Below are 22,314 nucleotides of genomic sequence, written 5' to 3'. Positions count from 1 at the left end.
AGTGACATAATTTGTCTGTTTGCAGCAGTGAGACGGAGATAAGGGGAAGCATGGCCAAGGAGATGAGAGTGAGATATTCCAAGACATAAAATAAATGCAATGGATACGGAAGAGAGAGGTCGAGAGTATGACGCCAATGGAGGAGAGATCACCATCCCTAGGGTAGGGAACTACCCAATACCCACTACCCCTCTTTTTTCCAGACCTCAATCGATGTTGATGAGGGATCCCCTCCCATGCCACTGGTAATCGAACAGAGGGGTCCCCTCCCCTTTTCCATTGCTGAGTCTGGATAGCTTCTGCATGTAAGGTCATCGAGTCGGTCAATCAGAAAACAGGGCCTAGTTGAGAAGCATTTTTGCATTCTTATTCAAGACTAAATCGTGCAAGAGGTTAATCCATTGGACCCAGATTGTAATGACACTGTTTGGTAATGAAACACCCTTGATTTATTCTGAATTAGAAAGAGTAAATGCTTAAATCTACCAATAATCTTAACTGGTAACCTAAGTAATCTTTAACTCCCAAATTTAAGAATTTCTATCTTTTGATGGAAGAACATCGGATCTGGTTTAGCAAAGTGTTTGTAATTCTTCTATCGAAGAGTCTTTGAATAGACGAGACAATCTTTTGTTTCGTAAATTTGATTGATGGTAAAAGTTTTTTTATTCTTTTTAATTTTATTTTTAATGAATTTTATAATATTATAAAAATTCATATTTAGGCTTATAACTCCCAAATTTTATCTCAGTTACTAGTAAATACCATTACTGCTTGATGCTTCAGTTTTTTTGGATCGTACTTCTGTGTAATTAAATCCAAGCTATTAAATGATCTGAAACTCGATCCCCTCATCTCCACACCCTTCATTGCCTCATCTTCACACCACCACGTTCTGACCGCCACGTTTCATGCCCATATCCGAATTCTAGACAATCACCACCATACTTCTTTCTTCTCCCTCATTCCTGTTGTCAGCAAGAGTCAGCACAGAGAAAGCCAAAATGCAAAATACAAAAATATTTTATCTTACTGAGAGCGCCATGAGTTTACTCCTACTGAATTTTCTCTCTTTACCACCCCAGCAAAACCTTCGTCTAAAACAAGAGGTAGAGAAGGTTTCCCATGAAAGAACAGACGTTACTGGGTACTCATCCAATCAATCCTACTTATTTGTTTCCCCAAGAAAATAAAAAAAGAAAATAAAACTGAAAAAACCAACTTCGGTTCTCTCCTTCCTCACCTTTGTTATCAGCTTTTCCCTTTCTGGAATTTAACGAAAAACCAGAAATGCCCATTTGATATTTTTTTTCAATAGTGGCTGGAGCTCCCCATGTCAGCCTTCCTCTACTGAAGAAGAGAAAGAAATCCCATTTCGGATCTCCCCTCCGTCTGAGAGCCCAGAAAAATGGCGGCCTGCACGGTCTACACCACCCAATCCTTGAACTCAACCTGTTCAATCTCTTCCCCTACGAGGACCCAGTTGGGTTCTCATCAGAGACAGGTTGTTTTCTACAAAAGCAGCAGAGGGAGAAGCAGCAGGGGGAGAAACGTTTCTGTGATTTCATTCTCTGCTGACACTGTTGTCATTGGCTTGGCAGCTGATTCTGGTTGTGGGAAGAGTACTTTCATGAGGAGGCTGACCAGTGTTTTTGGTGGGGCAGCAGAACCTCCAAAGGGGGGTAATCCTGATTCCAACACTCTGATCAGTGACACGACAACTGTTATTTGCCTGGATGATTACCACTCTTTGGACAGGTATGGGAGGAAAGAGAAAGGAGTGACTGCTCTTGACCCTAGAGCTAACAACTTCGATCTCATGTATGAGCAAGTGAAGGCTCTCAAGGAGGGAAAAGCGGTTGAAAAACCCATTTATAACCATGTTACTGGCTTGCTGGATCCTCCTGAGCTCATTCAGCCGCCCAAGATTCTTGTGATTGAAGGCTTGCACCCAATGTAAGTTTTGGATTCTCTTTGATTTTAACAGCTTTTATCTTTCAGTTCCGTTATTTTCTGGTTCATTAGTGTTTGTTTTCCATGGAAAATACTGCTGTGACTGGTTGTAAATGCTTGTTAGTAGAGTCTGCTTGGACGTCTTTCTATTGATTTCAGGGGTTGAAAGTTTCGATTGCTGTAATATTTGTATTTTCACTTAGAAAAACTTCATTTGCTTTCCAAGTTGACTTTTCTTCTACTTTTAAGAGGTCGGATTCAAAACGATTTTCCTTTTTTCGTTTCTATGGAACTGAAATCTTTCTTGGGATAGTCATGTAGGCTCGATCTTCCTATCACCAGATAATAGAAATTGTTCTTCTTATGTTCATTCACTTAAAGAAATTGTTTATTGGGATAAATATACAGCAGCACCAGTCTTCTCTGGCAATACCCATGGATTCAGAAATTTCATAATTTGTTTCTGGAAACAGCATGAATCTCCTTAATGTTCCAAGTTTTGACTTTTTTCTAGTATCAAAATGCTCTGTGTTTACAGTATCTTCTAAATCCAATTTGTGTCCACCTTATTCATTATCCAGGCATGATGCAGTTTTGATCATTTTACAACATTGCATTACCCAGGGTCTTGCTGATTATAGTTCATGGCAGTTAACAATGGCTTTTATTATTGTTTTTAGGTTTGATGCCCGAGTACGAGAACTCCTGGACTTCAGTATTTACTTGGACATCAGCAATGAGGTGAAGTTTGCCTGGAAAATTCAGGTCAGTGCGCAAGTTTACAAGTTTGAAACTTTCTTCTGCTTTTCTCCTTCTTCGAGTTAGACATTAATATGAAAATTGCAGAGGGACATGGCAGAACGTGGGCACAGCCTTGAAAGCATTAAAGCTAGTATTGAGGCCCGGAAGCCGGACTTTGATGCTTTTATTGGTAAGATTTTACTTCTCACTGTTCATCTGCAAAAACCAAGGGATTTTGAGCTACAATGGTGGCAAATTTGAAGACCCTTTTCAAACTGATAGTGGGATGTGAGCTGATGTAGAGATATGTAGTAGAAGGTGGAAATTACCCTCTACACAACATCAGATTTGGTGAACCATCTGCATTAAATGGCTCTGTTTTGCATTCTTGGTTAAAAACTCAAGAAGATCATCTGTTACTTCCAGAGAGTATTGAATCCGTTCCTCAGTTTCAATTGTGTAATATTCTTTTGCAGATCCACAAAAGCAGTATGCTGATGCAGTTATTGAAGTTCTACCAACACAACTGATACCTGATGACAATGAAGGAAAAGTTCTTCGGGTTAAGTTGGTGATGAAAGAAGGTGTCAAGTATTTCAGCCCTGTTTACCTGTTTGATGAGGGGTCAACCATTTCATGGATTCCTTGTGGTAGAAAGCTAACATGCTCGTACCCTGGCATCAAGTTCGCCTATGGGCCTGATGCTTACTTCACCCATGAGGTACCTGATACAGAACTTCTACACATTCCTCTCCTCTTCTGTTCTTATCTAAAGATCATTAATGGTCTGCATAATCATTCAAGAACTTGTAGCTGGAAACAGAAATTCTAATGAATTTTCTGCATTATCAGGTATCTGTGCTGGAGATGGATGGACAGTTTGACAGACTGGATGAGCTTATTTATGTGGAGAGTCATCTGAGCAACCTGTCCACAAAGTTCTATGGAGAAGTCACTCAGCAAATGTTGAAGCATTCTGACTTCCCTGGTAGCAACAATGGCACTGGGCTTTTCCAAACCATAGTTGGGTTGAAAATAAGAGACCTGTATGAGCAGATTGATGCAAACAAAGCTGCAGTTCCTGTAGAAGCAACAAAAGCCTGATCTTACTCTTTTTGTGGGTAGACTTGCTTTAGTCTCTTTACTCTTGGCAATCCAGTTTCCATTTTTATTTCTTGCTGGACATTAGCTCCTCCGACAGAGAGCATTCTTATGTATTTCTTTGTAATCCTGTTGACATTTGTAAGATAGGATCAAAAGAGTTAAATGATGTAAAATTTCAACGAATTAAGATCTGGAAACTTCGAATCGTGTCAACCATTTATCTGTTCCATTCTCATGGGTCTATTTATCCAGTGCAGCCGAGTTTTTCCTCGATAAAATCAGACTCCCAGTTGCAATTCAATTTCTTATACTCCCACCCAAAGAATGAAAGGGCAGGCAGAAGCTTTCCATTTTTTTTTTAATTTGCTTCGTCATCATCATCACTCGTAACACTTCTGTACACATTTCCTGCTGCATCATTCTCTTCCCTGAATTTTCATCAGCGTCCTTCAATCCGAGGAGAACCCTAGAAGCAAGCAATTTTGAGTTGCAATGGCGTCGTCATTCTCCACGAGAACAGAGGAAAATTTCTACGACACCAACTGCCCTCTCTAGAGATAACTACAAAATGCACAAAGATTCGTTCTCTAGCTGAAGACGGAAACTGAAAATGAACGTCACCCCTGAGTAGTTGCCGAAAGCAATCATCTTGCTTTGCAGCTTTTACGAACTCGAAGCATGGCCGCTGAGACTGGGAGACTCCCGTCTCCTCGTCAGTTGGCTTCTGAAATCGGGTAAGCGTTGAATTTGTTTTTTATGGTTATGGAATTATGCTCGAACCTCGTTGTCAAAGGCCAACGCGCAAACTGGGCCCAAAACTTGTTTCTATGAAGTATTTGGTATTGGGCTTAACTGTTTCCGATACCAGACGAAATGTTTCTACGAGCTACAGTAGGTAGCGAGAGTTCAACCAGAGTTGGGTTAAGAAAATATAAGATTTATTTAAACATATGAAATAAAATTTGGAGGTAATACTGGTTTTAGGCCGAGTTTACGATATTAAAAACCATATCGGTTAAACACATACACTTGTTATTTAGGGACCATTTGTGCTACCATAAAAAACAAAACGATGGAAAAATAAATTTTCTCATTTAAAAATCTTCTATTCAAAAAAGCCTTTTTGACTATTTTCTAGAAAATTAGTTTCGGAGTTTGTATTTATACTAGAAATAAATTAATTTTTATAAATAATAAAAATAAAATAAAAAATAAGAAGTGATAAAAAACAATTTTATCATTTTCTCGATTTATTTTTCTAATAGATTAATAGGAAACTCATTTTCATTTCGGGAAAATAAGAAACTCGTTTTCTAATCCTATTTAACATTTCGAATCAAATGAAAAATTATCTGCTGAAAATTTTTTGGACAACTGGAAAATTTGTCTACGACTGGTGCCACAACAGTAATGAATTACTCCACAATTCAACATCTCGTCCAGCTTTTGTTAATTTTAGGATACCAAGGATGGAAGAGAACTAGATGACCTGGCCAGCTTTGACCAACAAACAATGCCAACCACACCGGTCTCTCGTCTTTTCTTTCTTTGCAAGTAGACACGAAGGGCGGTTAATCACTCCCTTAGCTTGCAAAAAGAAGCAGAGCCCCTCAAAAACCTAATGGTCGGGGGGTTCCACCCGACCCTCTCCCTTTCGTTCTGTCAAGTGGAAATAGACGAACTTTTGTATGCCAAAGGGCGGATGGGACCTCCACATCCTCTTGCAAACGAAACACGAGGGTTGGATAGAAGCCACCTCTTCCTGACCCCTCTATTCAAAATAACTAATATCATCAAATGCAATAAACATGAAAAACCAGAATTCACCACAGCGTCACCTTCATTTAAACAACAAAAACCATATCAGAACTGAGGAGAGAACTTCTCCTCTGATCTGGTGCTGTCACCCCGTGCTGCTGGTTGATGAAGTGAGTGTTGTAGGAAAATGCGTATAAAGGGTATAAGAGGGAAGATAATTGCACAAACAATTTTTTAACCTCAGACCTTAGTTATTGCAGCAAATCAGCTTCAAATAACCATAGAGAACTCCATTTTAAAAAGAAAAAGATGGACAAAAAAAAAAAAACCTCTGAAATCCCACTTCCTCAACCTGAAGAAGCTCAGTCATTACTTGGGACTGTTGTTGCTCTTCAGGCCTTCTTGAATTGTCTTTAGTAGCCGTTTCTTCTCAAACGATAACAACGGTTCAAACTGCAGAAAAAAATTGCAATTGAACTCTGCAAGCTTGTCCGTCATTGCAATAAAAGTCTTGAACCGAAAAAATGGTGCTCACCAAGTTTCTTCATCATCATTTCAAGGCAAAATAAAGGCCCAAAAACAGCACAAATAGGGAAATGAGCAACGGGATGGTCATGTTTCTCCATTTCTTGGAGTGTGACGGCATGCTTTTGCGTGATTCGCTACTTCGACTCACCATTATATGGCAGCCTTCCTCAAACTTCTCAAGAAAGCCTACCACCCAACGATCTGCATTCTCCACCCACTCTCCATGGTGCATTCCGGCTGTTCTTGCTACAGTATGTAACTGCAAATTGAATGTCAATATGTGTGTCACTATGTACATGCTCCGTGTGGGAAAAACAAAATATTGAAGCCAACAACATAATATATCTATGATGTGTAAATAAATCCTATTTTCTCTTAAAAAGTAGATGATCACAGGAAAAAGATTTACAACTTCAGAGTGGCTTTTTATCTATGCACATTTTCCATGTTTCATCTTAAATGGAATAAGAACGAGACTAACAAGCTGTGCATGGAGAAGCCCATAAAGCATGGTAGATTTGCTTTGTCGGGTCCAAGAAACACAAATCAATTGATGCAACCTAATTATTAGTATTTGCAAGAACAGCGTCATTTTGCACAGGATGCCAAAAACTGGTTTACCATCTGTCATTGCTTAAAAAATCCAAAGCATTGTTAAGCAGCCCTTCCCAACTACAAAATCATATCCTTAATTCCCACCCTAGAAAAGGCAGCATATTGACAAAGAAAGCTTCATTGCATATGTTGCTGCATCACATGGAGGGTTGGAAAAACAAACCTTCTGGCCAACCTTTTCCTGGTGCTCCTTTACCTTCTCCCGCAGTTTGGTTATACCCATGTTAACTCTCAACTGCTTTTCCTGATAACAAAAAATGGCTGTCAGAGATAAGCTTTGCCAAAATTGTGGAGACAGAGTAGTTAGAATGAATACCACTTCGCACACAATTTTCAAATATTTTAAAAAGACATAAAAGAAACATCACATGCAAATAGTTTGTACCTTTACATAGCTCACACCCAGGTCCTTCCTTGAGTAACCACGAGCCAAGTTACGCATAACATATCGGTTGTAATCCTTGAGAATCCGCATAATGACATCTGATGTAGAAATACCTTCTGTGCGCTTTGTTTCTTTGAATTTCCCAATGGCTTTGACCTACGTCAAAAGATTATTCTGGTTAGTTCGTATTTAACCTCAAGGGCTCAACCAAATCTGAGGCATAAACAAAATATCAGTCCAAGCAAGAGAACTAACAAATTCATAGACATCTTTGCCAGCTCCAGTTGCATCTGCATATCTACAGAGGATTGAAATAAATGTTGAAAGATTAGAACTTCCATCACAAAAACCAGGTCCTGTTGGACCTAGTGAAAGTGTTTGTCTTTTAAACAACTCTAGATGTTATCTTCCAACCTTGAGAAGCATTATCATGAACATACAGGTCAGGTCCTCTTTGACCAGACTAATAGACTTTGAAAAATAGATAAGCAAATAACAGTTAATACATATGTGTTGATCTTACGGAAGTGAATCATGTGCTACAAAGTCTATTTGGTGCTTCTCAATGAACTCTGGTGTCATGACCCATGGAGCATCAGGAATAACTTCATCCACCCACCTATGACAACAAACAAACAACAGTTAATACTATAAAACTTTGTGGTTTTAAAGAAAAGGAGAGAGAGAGAGAGAGAGAGAGAAAGAGAAGCAGGGACTGTTTAAAGCACATTAACACATCAAATTGGGACTTGATATTAAAAAAATTATATGATATCAACCATTAATGTCAATGAAGTAGTCCAGTCTAAAACTAAATTAGGGGAATGTACCTAACTATACAACTGCATATTCTTTCTCAATTTGACATTACTATAAATTACAGAGTTGCTTTCAATCAAAGTCACTTTCCGTCTCTCTTATTTTATTTCAAACAATTTGGAAAGTACAAAAGACAAATAAAGGTCTCAGAACCATCATACAGTGGAATAGCAAACTTATATCTTTAGTGACTCTGAAGCCTTTTATGGTCAACAATTAATGCTATAAATTCCCAATGCAAGGGACACAACATAGTCAATATCTGGGCCTCAAAGTTTAGATAAACATTCACAAAATCTGGGTTAATCCGTGAAAACACTCCTAAACCAACTTGCCAACTAGTAGAGCTGGGAGGTTTCTTCACTGCTGAATTTGATTAAAAAGCAGAATAAGAAAACTAGAATAAATTGCAGCATGTACTTGTAGCATAGAACTGCTAATTGATGGATAAATTAATTCTCAACATCGTATTAAAGATGTTTAGAGCTCTTTAATCTACTTTGGAGCTACAAAAAGAATTGTTGCCTTATTAGCAATAAAAAATGGTGGCAATGATAATGTATAACTAAAAATTTCAAAAATGGATACTTCAATTATAATGATAAGAATAACAATAATAATATTAATAAAAAATAACAGTAACAATAGCATGTATAATTCTCAAAAATAAAATAAAGATGTCTTTGCTACTACTGAATGTGTAAAGCTATGACTTGAACTAATGACTTCATCCCCTCAGAGTCCACATTTCAATCATTTGCCTTCAATAGAAACCAGCAAAACATAATGATATGCCTTCAAGCACATTGAGGGAAGCAATCAATAATAGAAATGATCCCATAAGAACAGTAATATCTGCTAAACAGTAGAAACAGATGTATACCTGCAGTGGCGAAGGGATTCATAGCGCTCAGTTTCTGTCATAACAGTTTTCCCCTTGTACAGATGTGTTTCCTCATCGTTGCAGCAGCCAACCAGAAGATACGTGTTGGGGAACCTAAATTAGATGAACACCAAGTCAAGACATAGTTCGGGTACACCTTTTTGAAAGAAGAGTTCAGAAATGCACCATACTAGATTAACCATTAATTAATGGAAAAACACAAGTAATGCCAACCTCACAAACCATTTATTTAAAAAGATAACTGAGCTTTTTACACCAGATGAATCATAGAGCAGAGATTCAGCTTTTTCCATAAAGTTCAAAAAATTCAACAAAGCATATAAATAACGTCCATCTTCTTTGTTACTGCATAGCCAAAACCTCTGTTTCACGGTATTTATCATTTAGTTCATTCAACTTCTTCAATGCATCTCAATTATTTTATTGACTTACAGTTCGATATCATTGTTCAGTTATAACAGCATAATTTTATTTTATTTTATTTTACTATACAGAAACAAGCCGTAAGCCGAAAAAGTAGTAATTCACGTAACCCTGGCTCGACTGTTTCAATTTTCACATATCAGCTTCCACTTCCAAATTAGAACAGATGACGATTCAAGCAATGTTGTTCAATAACAATGACACGAATCATAAGAAATAGACAGAAACAAGATGATGACAACCAAAAAAATTTGAGCAATACAGAATACTACCTCATCAGCTTCCAATTCAACGGATCCGCCATCGTTATTATAAATATTACCAGCAAGTCACCAAATAAATTAAGTCACAGAGGATAACAGCACTATAAAAATATCTAACATAATGGCTGAGCTCGAGAGACCGAGCGTGGCCATGGTAGAGGAGATCGCATATCCAAACGAATAAATAAATAAACGGTTAATGCTGTATAACATAAACATTGCTGAAATGTAATATAGCACTTACAGTTTCTTGGCCTGCTCGAGAGACCAAGCGTTGTCCAAAAGAATAAATAAACGGCGGATAATAATGTTGTATAACACAAACATTGCGGAAATATCATATCGCACTTACGATTTCTTGGCCTGCTCGAGCGACCGAGCGTGGCCAAAGTGGAACAAATCGTAAATTCCATCCGCGTAAACACGTACGGGCTTCTCCGGCGATAGCAAAACGTCATCAGAGTCGTCCACCGGCGACGGATGAGGCTGGAAGCGAACCGTAGGCGATCCCGGCGACTCAGTCTCGCCGTGCTTGGGCAAATTCTGTCGTTTTCGAGCCATCAAACATCCACTGTCCGATCTGGTTATAACGTCTCAGATCGGATGGGAGACTGATAATTCTGCACGGGATTAATCGCTGCCGCTCGAAAGGAGAGATCGGTAAAGGGAGAAGAGAGGGAATTTCGCGGCGAGAATTGAGCGAAAATCTCTCTCCTCTTCTGAGAGAAGAAAATCGGAGATCGTCGATTGGTCTTTCTCCGTTGTCTACGAACGGAGGCATTGGCTATTTATATTGATTTCGTCGAATTTACGAAACTGTCCTCGCAATTGGAGACAGAAAGCCGAATCAGTTTGTCGGTTCAATATGTCAGGCTTATACTCTTTCAAGGTTTTCTAAACGAGGCTTTAAGCTCAAACAATTTCAAAAAAGGTTATAAAGTTGAGTTATTTGTAAAAAAGTTAAACTCTATATTTCACAAAGCTCACATGGAGATAGGAGTTTCCCATATAACATAATATTGTAACATCTATGTTTTGGACCATGGACTTGACTCTTCTTTTTTGGTTTAATCCTTTTTAATCCGATCACCACACCAATGAATCCTAATCCAACTCAAATTTGAATCGAATTTTGAGTAAATCGTAACTATTATATATTAAGTGTCATATATAACCTTTCGTTTAAAAGCCAAGACATATCAAACGTCAATTACACATACCATAGTGTCGGTCACTGACCATTAACGAATATGCGATAAAAATCTCATTTGAAAGCACAAAATGACTCAATTTACAAGTTACTACTCTCATGTGGCATCATTCAAATAAAAGGGAAAAAAGAGTTTATTCAAATTCGATCTTGTTTTCTTTAAATTACAGAGTTTCAATGTCAAGAAAGAAATCGACAACATATTATTTACAATTTTACATTTTTATTCACTTGCAAAAGCTTTTTTATAACCATAATAAAAATTAAAAGAAAAAATATTATAAAAATAAAATAATCGACTTTACTATAATATCATAATAAATTTACTTAATATCTTTTACTACTCAAATTTGAAAAATAATAATCACAAAAAAACCCCTATTTTTATCCTATTTCCTTAATAGTTTAAGAATGTGTACTCGTTTACAATTCATTAAACGCCAGACCCTCTGCACGAAAAATACGTTCAGTTATGTGGGCCCCATTCCCCTCTCGCAAATTATTAGCTACTATTAACTGATATTGTCACGAGGAAAGCGACCAGAGGCTGAACCATCTGTTCAGGAGGTATGAGTTTACGAAAATACCCTCATTTGGCTGGAGACTAAAGGGGACGAATATTCGTGAATAAGGAAAAGTAGAAAGCCTTTTAGTGGAAGAACAGAGGGCGTGTGGGACCCATGTGAATGTTAATAGTACCTTAATTATAGAAGTGCCGAACCTCGTCAAATAACCGTCGTCCGAAGATAGGATTCCGTACTTCCAGGACCTTACAGCTTACTTACTGGTATTTACAGAGAACCACCGGAAGATTGTTATTTTGAATATGCCCCCTTAAGATAGAAGAATTAGTATTTGTTTTTAGTATTGCTTTGAACTATTAAACACCATCCTTTTAGTTTTTAAATGGTTATAAAATAAAATTTGTGTGAGAATTTAAATAGAAAAACTTATTTTTATTTAATTATTGGAAAAATAGGAATATTTATATTATTTTTAATTCTCTTACGTATGTCTAAAAAAATTATCTTTATATAAATTATGATTTATTTGAAAATGTCTAATATTATAAGAAGTAATATTTTTATATTTTTTATTTTTAATTATATTACTGGTTTTTTATTATAATTTTATGTGGTTATAAAATTAAAATTTTTATTTGGTTATTCACATAAAAAATTTGGTTTCGATCCCAAAGTTTTCAGGTTGGGTCTAACAGCGGCTAGTTAATATACCCAAAAGACCGATCTGTTAGGTGTAGAAAACTACCGCCTACAATAGTCGACGAAACCACTCTGACACCCACCCCCGCCCATTCTTTACCGCCTCTCACGGGATTTAAACGCGGAACGTGGCGTGCCCAACTTTGATACCATGACAGCAGCTAGCCAATACACCCAAAAGATTGATCTGTTAAGATGGTAAACTACCGCCTACAAAGGGGACTGAACCACTCTAACAATGTCAAGTCCAGTTCTCTATAAAACGAACACTAAAAACATTTTTTTTAATAGCTGAGAATCTAAGAGGTGAGAGGGAGATCCAATATCGTGTCAAAATTGTAGAAAATAAGTAAGACTACAATAATCTGAATTGTCACTAGTCTCCCGTTTTGCTCTAATTTTGTTGTATTAATCCTTTCGTTAAGGCTGCAAGCCTGCAATTCACTTTCTGGAAGCCCTGACCGGAATTTGGACGAAGACATCCGGTGACGAGGATCGGATGGGCTCTTTTAGCGGAGCACTAGTAACGGATCGAAGAGCGAGTAGCGATGGAGGGGCTCTTCCAGGTTGAAAGTTTCAACTTTAATTTTTTTACAGCAGTTTTCTCCTGTAATCAACAATGCACATTAGTTGTATCAAAACGAGAGGAGAATTTCGATTTTTTACCCAGTTGATGATGACCCAAAACCAATAGCAGCAGGAATGTCTTCGATTTTGCATTGTTTTTGCTTTGCGGGCAATGGGTATATCTCAGCAATTTTTTCCTTTTTATTCTGTCCTTGCCTTCTGGATTCTGAGACGGTGTGGCATGGTTTGCACTTCGCAGTGAAGGTTGATGTTACTATTGAATCTTTGAATTGAAGGAAAGTTCAAAATTAAACTCCAGAACAAATTCTGACACGTACAGCCTGTGGAAATAGAAAAAAATAGCAGAGATGAAGACAATCCTACTGCTGTTATGGCTCATCCTCAATAACCGGGTAACTGAGATTGCAAATCGAAATTCTCGTCTCATTTTGATATTAACTTATATTTCATTAAAGGAGAAAATTTTAGTCAAAAAATTACAACTGGGGCTTTTCATCTGGGCCATGCGAGGACTCTGAAGTTCCCTGATCAGTAATATACATATTCAGCAGGAAGACTGATACAAGGCGAGGGAGCTGAGACGTTAAATGGGAATTAGTGTTGAGATTCAAGGGAAAGGAGCTGAGGTTCAAGGCTCCACCTCATAATGGTACACAGTGTGTGGTGGAGAAGGTGAGCTCAGTTCGCTTATTGGAGGTGACACAAAATGGGATTCATTCTTGTCTACTCTAACCTCTCCTGTTTCAATGTCTTCCAAAGATCTGAAGATTGGATGCAAGTATGCATCAGCCAGGTAGGCTTTCAGGTTGAGATTCGGTTCCGATGTACTTTCCATCGCATCCTTTTCCATTGCTTCCTGAAACAAAAAAGAAATTGCAGATGTAAGTAACTGAAGCTCCTCATATTTGATCAAGACTAGCAAACCAAATTTATGGAAACATTTTATCCAGTGAACTGTGTCTGAATTTGGACATTTCATGAAACTTACCTCTAAAGGATACTTCTCAAATGCAGGCTCAAAACGATGCTTGCAGTACTTGTAGAACCATATTGTCAGAATGGGCAGAATAAGTAGCAGGGGAGTGGAATTGGCAGCTTTCTTTGTACTAAGCAAGCCAAGAAGAAGAAATTGAGATATCAATAAGCTCCCAATTATTCGGCCATGCACATGAGGCCAAAATGCTCCGACACTTTCATATTCTTGATTGTACACATTGATAATCTGGAAGAAACAAAGAGAAGATGCTCATAAGACAAAGTTCTAAACAAAACATGAACATGATAAGATTAGATCAAAATGACAGACTAGTCTTTGAAATATCGAAGGTCTCCTGTTTTCAAGAACTTCTAATAGAAAATTCAAGATCGATTGCAGAGTCTGTGCTAACCTGGTGACGGTAAACAAGATATGCAAACCCAAAGAAAACAAGTATGAAAGGAAGAAGAATTGGAGTAACCACAGCATAGACAATCCCCAAAAGAAAGTAGAGTTGAAGTGTCGGGAGGTTCTCTGGGAAGTCAATACTCTTGGGGTCCATTGCCCTCTCTCTGTCTCTTTCTGTTTTGACCAAAAACATGTTTTTCAGATGAAATATTACTAGGGGCTTCAGTCGAAGAATCTCACTAGCAATGCCAGCCCACCCATCAACCATTATAAATGTAATGAAAAAGGTTGCTTTCATGGGTATCGATACTCCAATGGTTCTTGGAATTCTGCATAAAATATTCCACACAAGAAGAGAAGGTTAAAACGACAACTTGATCTAATAATACAATGTGTATTTTTAGAAACTGGGAATGGTCCTACTGGAAAAATTAAGCATTGTTTTGTAGTTCAGACAATGTAGTCCTGCAAACATGGGTGCTAGATTAGTCACCTAATTGTGCCTACTCATGGATGAATCACTCTGCAAATCTTGCAAAACTATTACTGGTTTACATTAGAGGTGGTACTTGCAGTGGTATACATTTCTCCCTTTTGAGACTAAAACAATTCACATGATTGTTTGGCCAAAACAAAATTTGGGCCATGGACATCTATTGGGTGCTGAATGCAAGTTGAGGTTAAGTTTTTCCAGGAACATGCAAACTGTTAACTTAGATCATTCCCAGTTTCAGAAAGGAAGTTTTGTTTTTTTTGCTCTTGAAAAAAAAAAGTTTGTAGGAAATTACTGGGTTGGTGATTGATGAAGAAAAGAATCGAGCTGTTCAAAAGCTGTTCCAGCCACAATACTCCCCAAAAAGACATTGACTAGCATGAAGTAATAATATTTAGTTGCCGTCTTTCTTTCAAGAGATGATAGTGAGATGTAGCCTTCAACTTTCGACATAATCATCAGTACAGCAGGAAGAATGTACAGGAAGATCTTCAAGGCCAGGCCAGGAAGGAAACCCTGAAGGAATGATTTGATTACTTTCCTGCGTAAAATGTCACAATGAGATCAACTAGGTAAGCATAAAGATTTCAAATCAGTAACTTCTATCAACAAAAACAAACTAATTGAGCATGTTACTAGCAGTAAAATAAGCCAAAGAAAGGATTCTTTCTTTGATACTTACACTTCAATCACAGGTCCAAGGAAGGGAGCAACTTTCTCAAGACCCTCAAGATTTGCCAGTGATTGCACAAAAGCAATGGGTATCATGTAAAAAAATATTAACAAAAATACTGTAACTGATATGATAAGCCTTCGAATCGTAAGTGATAAAAATGGAATAGAGAGATTCTTCCAGTACACATCCTGGGGTTCAGGGGCCCAGTTTGTTAGCCACAGGGTCGGATCTCTGCTCTGTTGGGTCTGTGCACATACAGCAGCTCCCCACCTTGAGTTAAATGAAACAAAAGCTACAGGTAAAATAGCTTTAGGATCTTTAAGAACCTTCTGGTGCTCTTCTACCATCTGCAAAATGTGATGTACCAAAAAATGCATAAATAGTGTCAGTGAGTTGATCTCATGATCAACGTTACGATAATTTTCAAAATTTTAGAACTTACGCTATTTTCAAGCTCATGTAGCTGTTGTTTATAGAACTCAATGGAGTCCACCTTCTTACCGAAAAGGCCTAGAAAGCCACTCTGAAACATCAAGAGTGCAAAATGTTGATACTCCAACCAAACTAGAACAAATTGAAGCTAAATATAGGATTACAAGTTGAGCTACCCTTCTAGTCGGCTTTTTGTGTGGATTTCGTTCAAACTTAAGCTGATTATAGTCCAACCAATTTTGGAGCTTGTTCCTCTTCTTGACAAGTTTACCAAACTTGTTTGCATTGTAGACAGCCTGTCACAAATTACAATTTGAGATAACAATCACTCCTATTTCTAAACTTGTTGTGTAAAGCTATGTGGAGTGAAAATAATCTACGTAAAGATGAAACATAAATTATGCTGATCATGTGTTCTTTCAAAATGTTACTCTTAAAACTGACAAACAAGCTAGTGCTGGTCTATTGAATTTTTCTATGGGAATGCTTGACTTCCCACTCATACCCCTATACCAGCAACATATACATTAGTTTGTAAGGATTAAGAGGGTTCAACTGCAAAATGCTTTACTGACACATTATCAAAAAGACCTCAACATAAGCAAACAAGATTAAATTACAAGCAAAATCACAACCTGATGACTAAGATAGGTGTTGGGGTGGTTCCGTTGGAAGAAGTGATCAACAGTGTCTGATATTGAATGGCCAGGCACACGAGGCACATTTCTCACTACCACCTACAGAAAATGACAAAAAATAAAAGATTATAATACTTAAGAAAATAGAATGAATGAATCAACCCAGAGGTAACAAGCGGTGCTTACTGTGTATTGATCTACACGACGATTCTGTGACGCCAGAAAATGCAATCGCATAAATGCTACTCTATCATACTCCTTGTACAACACATAGCAAATCCATGCAGTAAAGAGATATGCCATTGATATGTGGGCAAAAAACCTGGATTACACCATAGATAATTTTTATATTAAAATAAGGCCTATGGACCTCCCATAAAATAGCTAGAAAAACAGAGTTAAATAGGGTAACATATCGATGCATTCATGCTAGTGGTTAAGATCTGATACAGTCAGGAAATGTCACATTTAGTACTAAGTGAAAAATATATTAAGGTACAATTGATCATAAACAACCTTAAACACAATCTTAAATCAAATACCTAAAATGCAAAAGATACATAGAGATTTTAATGCCAGCGAGTCCACTGAATCAGTAGACCAGAAACTGGAGTATCAAATACAAAAATATGAAACATATGACAATTTCTGAACTAGTAGTCCTTCTTAATTAGAAACTAAAGATCTGTGGTAGGCAGAACTTCTGTCATTGATCTTTGATCTAACACAGCCTTAAAAAAATTCAGATGCTTGGATCTAATGAATGCCACAGCTCTTTTGAGCATGACAAGCTATTGGGTGAAATTTTCCGAGTTTCAAGACTTGTTATCATAACAAGATCCTTCAAATGTTTCACAAGACAATCTCCCCTTGGTTCTGGGGCACAGAGAATTCCTTTGAGCTAAATAAAAGACTTGAAAAGGCCACTTAACTTTCAAAAAGCATGTGTCTTCTAAACAACAACAAGTGGCAGACCCTTGCACTATTATTTTGCTTCTATTTATACTTTTCAAAAAACAACAGTTACTCAACAAAAGTGAGAAAAGAGGGGAGAGAGAGAGAGATGAAGTCATCTTTATTTTTATGCAGTTAGTGGAAATGACAAAAAAAAAATCTAATAAAATTCACATATAGACCAAGCATAACTGAAAATAGGAAGACCATAAAAAATGAAGAAATATAACTAGAACTATAAGGTTACCCACAATCATGATAAGTAACTTATAATTTGCTTATCAAATTGAAGAATATCTTGGAACAAAGATCTTGTTCTCATTTGCCAAAGACAATTTTCCCTGACAGAGGCTGAGGCTACCTTTTGGATTTGGTACCAACATTTGAAATCGAAAGCTTATCAATGTCATTGGAAATCACATCTCTTCTCAAGAAGAATAATGTTCCACCAGATGCATTGACAGGAATCAAGACCAAGATTGCTAGGATTGTTAACGGCAGAAATATCTTCAAGCTGTCAAGGCAAACAAGAAACGTTTAGAGACAGGAAACCAACCATAACTATCATGATCAACATTAGTCTTCGATTAGGATTTTTTTCTACTTTGCAAGGCTTTCCACTGACAATGGCTGAATCCCGCTTGCACTAATTTTGGTACTTTGTATTGAAAAAAGAAACCACTTGCACTCATCCTTGAAAAATACCACAACACGCCATGGGCTATCTTCTTAAAAGGGTGACATGCACTCAATTGAAGTCAGTTTTATTGTCTCAGTCAAGCTTCTTGAGTTCCACTGGGAATTCCTAATCATATGAGAAAATCCAACTAGTTGAATATAGACATTCTCTGTCAGCAATCCACCCAATAATTGAAGTTTGAAGTCGCTTAACTGTTCCAATCAACTTTTTGGTTTCAAACTGAAGTTCAATGCTCAACAACCAAAACTTGAAAAACCGACATACCACTCTCCATATGCGTTCTTTGTTATCATCAAATAGTCGAAGTTGACAAGCAACAGTACTGAAGAGCATTTAGACTATAAAGACGAGAGCATAACTAAACTAAATAAATACTTGAAGAGTCCAAAACTCTTCCATATTTTTTAAAAAACAGGTCACTTTGTACCATTGTAAACATGGAAAGGAAACCACTTCCTTTCAGCAGATGTAACAGAAGCCTGTTTGGGGCAAAAATCAGTCTGCAGCGATGAAAAATTCCTATCAGAAGATTTGTGGCAAAAATTACTATCCAAGAATTAATATTCTCAGAAAGTCCAACTTTGGCAACATTTCATTGACCAGAGCAAACTCCTAAACCAGAATCTATTGACATTTATATTCTCAACAGGCAAGAAATCCATTTCTTAGAACAACAGAAACACGACCGAGAAAACCACAACTATTGAAATCTTCTACCTCTGTTAAAAACCGAACCCTCTTTCCACCAGTAAAATATTCAGGGGCCAAAACAGCTGGTTGCAGACAACTGCATTGTTGCTTAACCAGAAAATAATTCTAATAATGTTCATGTATACTTCTGCTCGAAACTAAAAAATCAATACTAGGCAGGTCTAAAATCAAAATTAAATTAAAAAGTATGGGGAAATATACTTGGAAGGACGTAAGTTCCGAAACAGAAAACATGAACCGAAGTAAAAAATTAGACTCCATTTTTTAAAACATAATTAAACAGTTAACAAACTATTAAAAAAACAAATTTCCGCATAAGAAAGTTCCGTCAACTTTCAAAGAGTACCCATTGCCTCATTAATTCGATTTTGGAGCTCCTTCCAAATTAAAAAACCAACCCGCCGACAGTAACGAGTAAGCTAGAATGAGGCAACCAAGATGAACTAAAAAAAGGCGAATGATATTACTCCGTACCCTAGTATATAAATTCGAAGATAAACAGCTGAATCGAGACCAGCATGCTCAATGATTTCGCTTTCTGTCATCCTCAGTGCCGCCGGCATCCAATTCAAAAAAGTGAAGTAAGTTTTAAAATTTAGATTTACAAACTTCCCAACAACGTTTCCAGATCTTCTCGGGCTCCTTCTCGACCCACTGATATACCATTTTGGAAAGTAAACTCTGTCATTCACGGGTTGAATCCTGAGCGCCGCAAATGCTAGTAAGAACGCGAAAGCAGTGAGTATGTTGATCAATGCAGAGACTCCAATGTCTTGAAGAGAAGCCATGAACACAGAGAGAAAGCAGCTGGGGGGGGGGGGGACAACAGATGAACTAAAGAGAAGAAAGGAGAGATGGGTTTCGAAAGAAAGAGATATATGCGCCCCGAGCAAACAAAAGAAACTTAAAAAGAGAAGAAGGAGAGTTAGTGGGTAGGATATGCCATTTCTTTTTTCCCTTCCTTTTTCTATTCCAGAAGAGGGGAGAACTAGTGGTGCGCACTTTTGTAAAGAGAAGTTGCTTGTTGGCAACAAGAAATTATCTGCTGTTTGATTCCTTCTCCGCAGCTGTTCAGACTTCAGAGAGCATCGGAATACAAAGCAATAGTTAATAACTTCACAGATTTCTCGTAAAAAATTGGCACTTCAGAACTGTTACTCTGAGGGGAAAAAAACATGCAAATTGCGAAGTGGAGAGCAGCCTGTAATGAATCAGGGAAGGACACATGAGAGAAAACTAAAAATTAAAATTACCAATCTATCCCTCTGGCGTACTGCCACCCATGTGCTTCCAGAGTTGAAGGTTTTGTCGTCAAGACGGCGAGCTGTTACCGTATTACAATTATAGCCCTTGAGCTAAATACAAGTGGTTTCGATTATGTATGAATAAATAATAAATTTATAAATAAAATTTTAAAATTTTAACTACAAAAACTAATTATGAATAATGAATTATGGTAAAGGCGGGCATTGAGTTGGTCTAACACCGACTCGAAAAACCTGGGTTTGGATGTCTAATTTCACCACATAGGTCGGGGATAGGGTGAAGGTCGGGCGCAGGTTTTCTCAAATCTAACGTGAACTTATAGATGAGACAAATATATAAAACGAGATCGATAAAAATTAGATTTACGGCAGGGATAGGTTGGGTTTGAATTGGGTTTGGTTATAAGGAGGGTGATGGGTCAGGGTCAGGGTCAGGGTCAAGGTCAGGTTTAGTGGGTTTTAGTAAACCTGATTTTGAACTTGTAGTATTTTAATATATTTGTATAATTTGATAAATACCATCAGGGACCTAAAGGTAATTACAAAATAAAATCTGGTCATTGTAGTCAATGGGAAAACTTACACTGTAATGACTCCAAAATCCGCCATGATTACCGGAGACGGATAATATTGATAAAAAACGGCAATAATGGTGGCTTTCTTGCACGGAGCGAATTCAGCTAATTAATTGGATATTAAAAAACTTGATAATCTGACTGGCCGGCGTGTTCATCTGGTCTGAGCGCTGGTCTGATCGTCTTCCCGGAGTCTGAGTGAAGCTGTTACTATTATCCACTTCAAGGTTCGATGGTGATCAATTGTTGGAGTCGCCATTTCAGCGCCGCGATTTGGTTATTCGTCGGCTACTGTGATCCATCCCGTGATCCACATCCAATCATAACAGGATTTTCGAACGATGCGTAGTGGGTGACGATGCGTACAGAAAAGAACGAAAATGTCATTTGCTTTCGGCGTGTAAAGGTCAGAAACCACTTTAAAAACTTCAAACTACGATTAAATTACTGGTTCTTTTCGAGGTCTGCGAAAATTACTAACCTGAACTGAGAAGCCATTTCGAGGTTTGTATCTTATTCGTGATTTCTTTGTGCTCTGCTTCCTGTAGAAAACACGTTAAGCTGCGATAAAATTACTGATTCTTTTCGATGGCCAACCAAAACCCATGAGCGATTTTGTGGTCTGTGTCGATCCAGAATGCTTGTTTGTCATTTTTTGCGTATTTGTGCCCCGCTTTCTGTAAAAACTTACTGGGAAGATTTTAGAACTTTTCCCGTTGGGGTTTTTTAGGGGAGAATCTGACAGCTGTGAAACGAGTTGTGGATCACTTTCAGTAAATAAAGAAAAAAGAAGAGAGGAGGAGGAAAAGAACCTCCGGGAGGCACGCTTGGAATCATCACACCCACGAAGAAAGATAACGGAAAAGAAGATCCAATGCGAGAATAGAAAGGAAGGAATAAGACAATCTGCTTCGTTTTCCTGCCTGGTTCGTCTACGGTATAGTTTTTCTGATTATCCTCCGGAAAGGAAGCCTTTTTGCTGATCATTGACTACTGTCGCTGGGTTCGACTCGTAGAAATTATAATTTTAAAGAAAGTTGAAAAAGCTGACGATCCCCTCGTCGGATCATAATCCTTCTTTGGTCCTCTGGAGCCTCCGTGCATGTGCAGAGTTTTGAAGCTAAATCTTTGCTTATCAAATGTCAAAGTAGGAGAATCATTTTCATCCCTGGCTTTCTCCTGCGGAGGAAATGGGACCATCATGAAGATTAGTCCTTCCTATAAATCAACCTGTGACCTGGGATGGGACCATCATGAAGGTTCCTGTTCCTGCTAGTCTCTTTCATTTGGACGACTCAATTTTCAAACCCAGCTCACCATTTCAATGGAGGAAGAAAGAGAAAACGAAAAAGAAAGAACCAATAGGTTGCCTTCAATGGAACACATGCATGGCGGGATCTACTTTCGTTCACATCCATTTTGTTGGGAAATCTTAAGACTCTGTGCATATACGAAGTGGACTTGATCAAATTACTTCAAATTCGAGTTTGAGCTCAAACTCAATTTCAGCCTTAAACCTAAAATTGGAATTGAATGAGTCCAAAAATTTTAACCTAGAGTTTTATATCAAGATCGAGTCTGGTTCAAGTTCCAACTTATATTTAAAATTTTATATAAAATTAATGTACAAAAAATTGTACATAAAAATGCAAAAAAGGAAAACAACCGTATTAGTATAAGAAAGACCAGTGTATGTCAAAGTTTAAGGACTTATAGTATAAAAGAAACACAAAATGCAGTAAAGAGAATGACAATTGTGTGGGATAAGGATAAAGTGAATTCATTCAAGACATCATAGGGGAATTCTCATTTGCAGTCAACCTCATCCAAGGCTTAGTGGAAATAAATATGGACAAAGATTACCTTTAATGTCTATATTGTTCTGTCGGCAATAGAAAATCTCGATGAAAACTAGTTGATGAAGAGGCTAAGGAATAGGGTAAAAACGAGAAGACGTTCAATGGTGGCGAAG

At 37.6% G+C, this 22,314-nt stretch overlaps 3 protein-coding genes across 3 annotated transcripts; 1 reads left to right on the top strand and 2 right to left on the bottom strand.

The window, feature by feature from the left end:
• The first annotated feature begins 1,115 nt into the window (after positions 1 to 1,115).
• On the top strand, positions 1,116 to 4,011 carry LOC137933952 (phosphoribulokinase, chloroplastic-like). Its single transcript, XM_068778094.1, has 5 exons — positions 1,116 to 1,956; positions 2,634 to 2,718; positions 2,800 to 2,884; positions 3,171 to 3,415; positions 3,547 to 4,011. The coding sequence occupies exons 1-5, from the start codon at positions 1,409 to 1,411 to the stop codon at positions 3,796 to 3,798; spliced, it is 1,215 nt and encodes a 404-aa protein (XP_068634195.1). The 5' UTR covers positions 1,116 to 1,408; the 3' UTR covers positions 3,799 to 4,011.
• A 1,944-nt stretch (positions 4,012 to 5,955) lies between these two features.
• Positions 5,956 to 10,240, bottom strand: LOC137933953 (choline-phosphate cytidylyltransferase 2-like). The gene is made up of 7 exons (XM_068778095.1): positions 9,846 to 10,240; positions 8,787 to 8,900; positions 7,608 to 7,703; positions 7,340 to 7,382; positions 7,085 to 7,240; positions 6,863 to 6,943; positions 5,956 to 6,343 (listed from the first exon to the last, which is right to left on the bottom strand). Exons 1-7 carry the CDS (start codon positions 10,052 to 10,054, stop codon positions 6,107 to 6,109), a joined length of 936 nt encoding a protein of 311 aa, XP_068634196.1. The 5' UTR covers positions 10,055 to 10,240; the 3' UTR covers positions 5,956 to 6,106.
• Positions 10,241 to 12,599: 2,359 nt separating this feature from the next.
• Positions 12,600 to 19,653, bottom strand: LOC137933970 (CSC1-like protein At1g32090). The gene is made up of 11 exons (XM_068778127.1): positions 18,977 to 19,653; positions 17,453 to 17,605; positions 16,324 to 16,459; positions 16,135 to 16,236; positions 15,676 to 15,795; positions 15,510 to 15,590; positions 15,074 to 15,414; positions 14,687 to 14,932; positions 13,903 to 14,227; positions 13,503 to 13,736; positions 12,600 to 13,370 (listed from the first exon to the last, which is right to left on the bottom strand). Exons 1-11 carry the CDS (start codon positions 19,288 to 19,290, stop codon positions 13,143 to 13,145), a joined length of 2,280 nt encoding a protein of 759 aa, XP_068634228.1. The 5' UTR covers positions 19,291 to 19,653; the 3' UTR covers positions 12,600 to 13,142.
• Between the last annotated feature and the right edge of the window lie 2,661 nt (positions 19,654 to 22,314).

The sequence above is a fragment of the Aristolochia californica genome, unplaced genomic scaffold, assembly GCF_029961685.1.
Source record: "Aristolochia californica isolate CCGP_79_NKW_82.1479 unplaced genomic scaffold, dmAriCali1.0.hap1 SCAF_6, whole genome shotgun sequence".
NCBI classification, from domain to species: Eukaryota; Viridiplantae; Streptophyta; class Magnoliopsida; order Piperales; family Aristolochiaceae; genus Aristolochia; species Aristolochia californica.
This window is presented reverse-complemented; position numbering and strand designations above follow the sequence as displayed.

Excerpts from the sequence above, each read along its gene's own strand:
- LOC137933952 (XM_068778094.1), top strand. The coding sequence starts at position 1,409 with ATGGCGGCCTGCACGGTCTACACCACCCAATCCTTGAACTCAACCTGT. Across the intron at positions 1,957-2,633 it reads ATTGAAGGCTTGCACCCAAT|GTTTGATGCCCGAGTACGAG; the intron begins GTAAGTTTTGGA and ends TATTGTTTTTAG. Across the intron at positions 3,416-3,546 it reads ATGCTTACTTCACCCATGAG|GTATCTGTGCTGGAGATGGA; the intron begins GTACCTGATACA and ends CTGCATTATCAG.
- LOC137933970 (XM_068778127.1), bottom strand. The coding sequence starts at position 19,290 with ATGGCTTCTCTTCAAGACATTGGAGTCTCTGCATTGATCAACATACTC. Across the intron at positions 16,237-16,323 it reads GTCGTGTAGATCAATACACA|GTGGTAGTGAGAAATGTGCC; the intron begins GTAAGCACCGCT and ends CATTTTCTGTAG. Across the intron at positions 15,796-16,134 it reads ACACCTATCTTAGTCATCAG|GCTGTCTACAATGCAAACAA; the intron begins GTTGTGATTTTG and ends AATTTGTGACAG.
- LOC137933953 (XM_068778095.1), bottom strand. The coding sequence starts at position 10,054 with ATGGCTCGAAAACGACAGAATTTGCCCAAGCACGGCGAGACTGAGTCG. Across the intron at positions 7,383-7,607 it reads GTAGCACATGATTCACTTCC|ATATGCAGATGCAACTGGAG; the intron begins GTAAGATCAACA and ends AATCCTCTGTAG. Across the intron at positions 6,944-7,084 it reads TGGGTGTGAGCTATGTAAAG|GAAAAGCAGTTGAGAGTTAA; the intron begins GTACAAACTATT and ends TTTTGTTATCAG.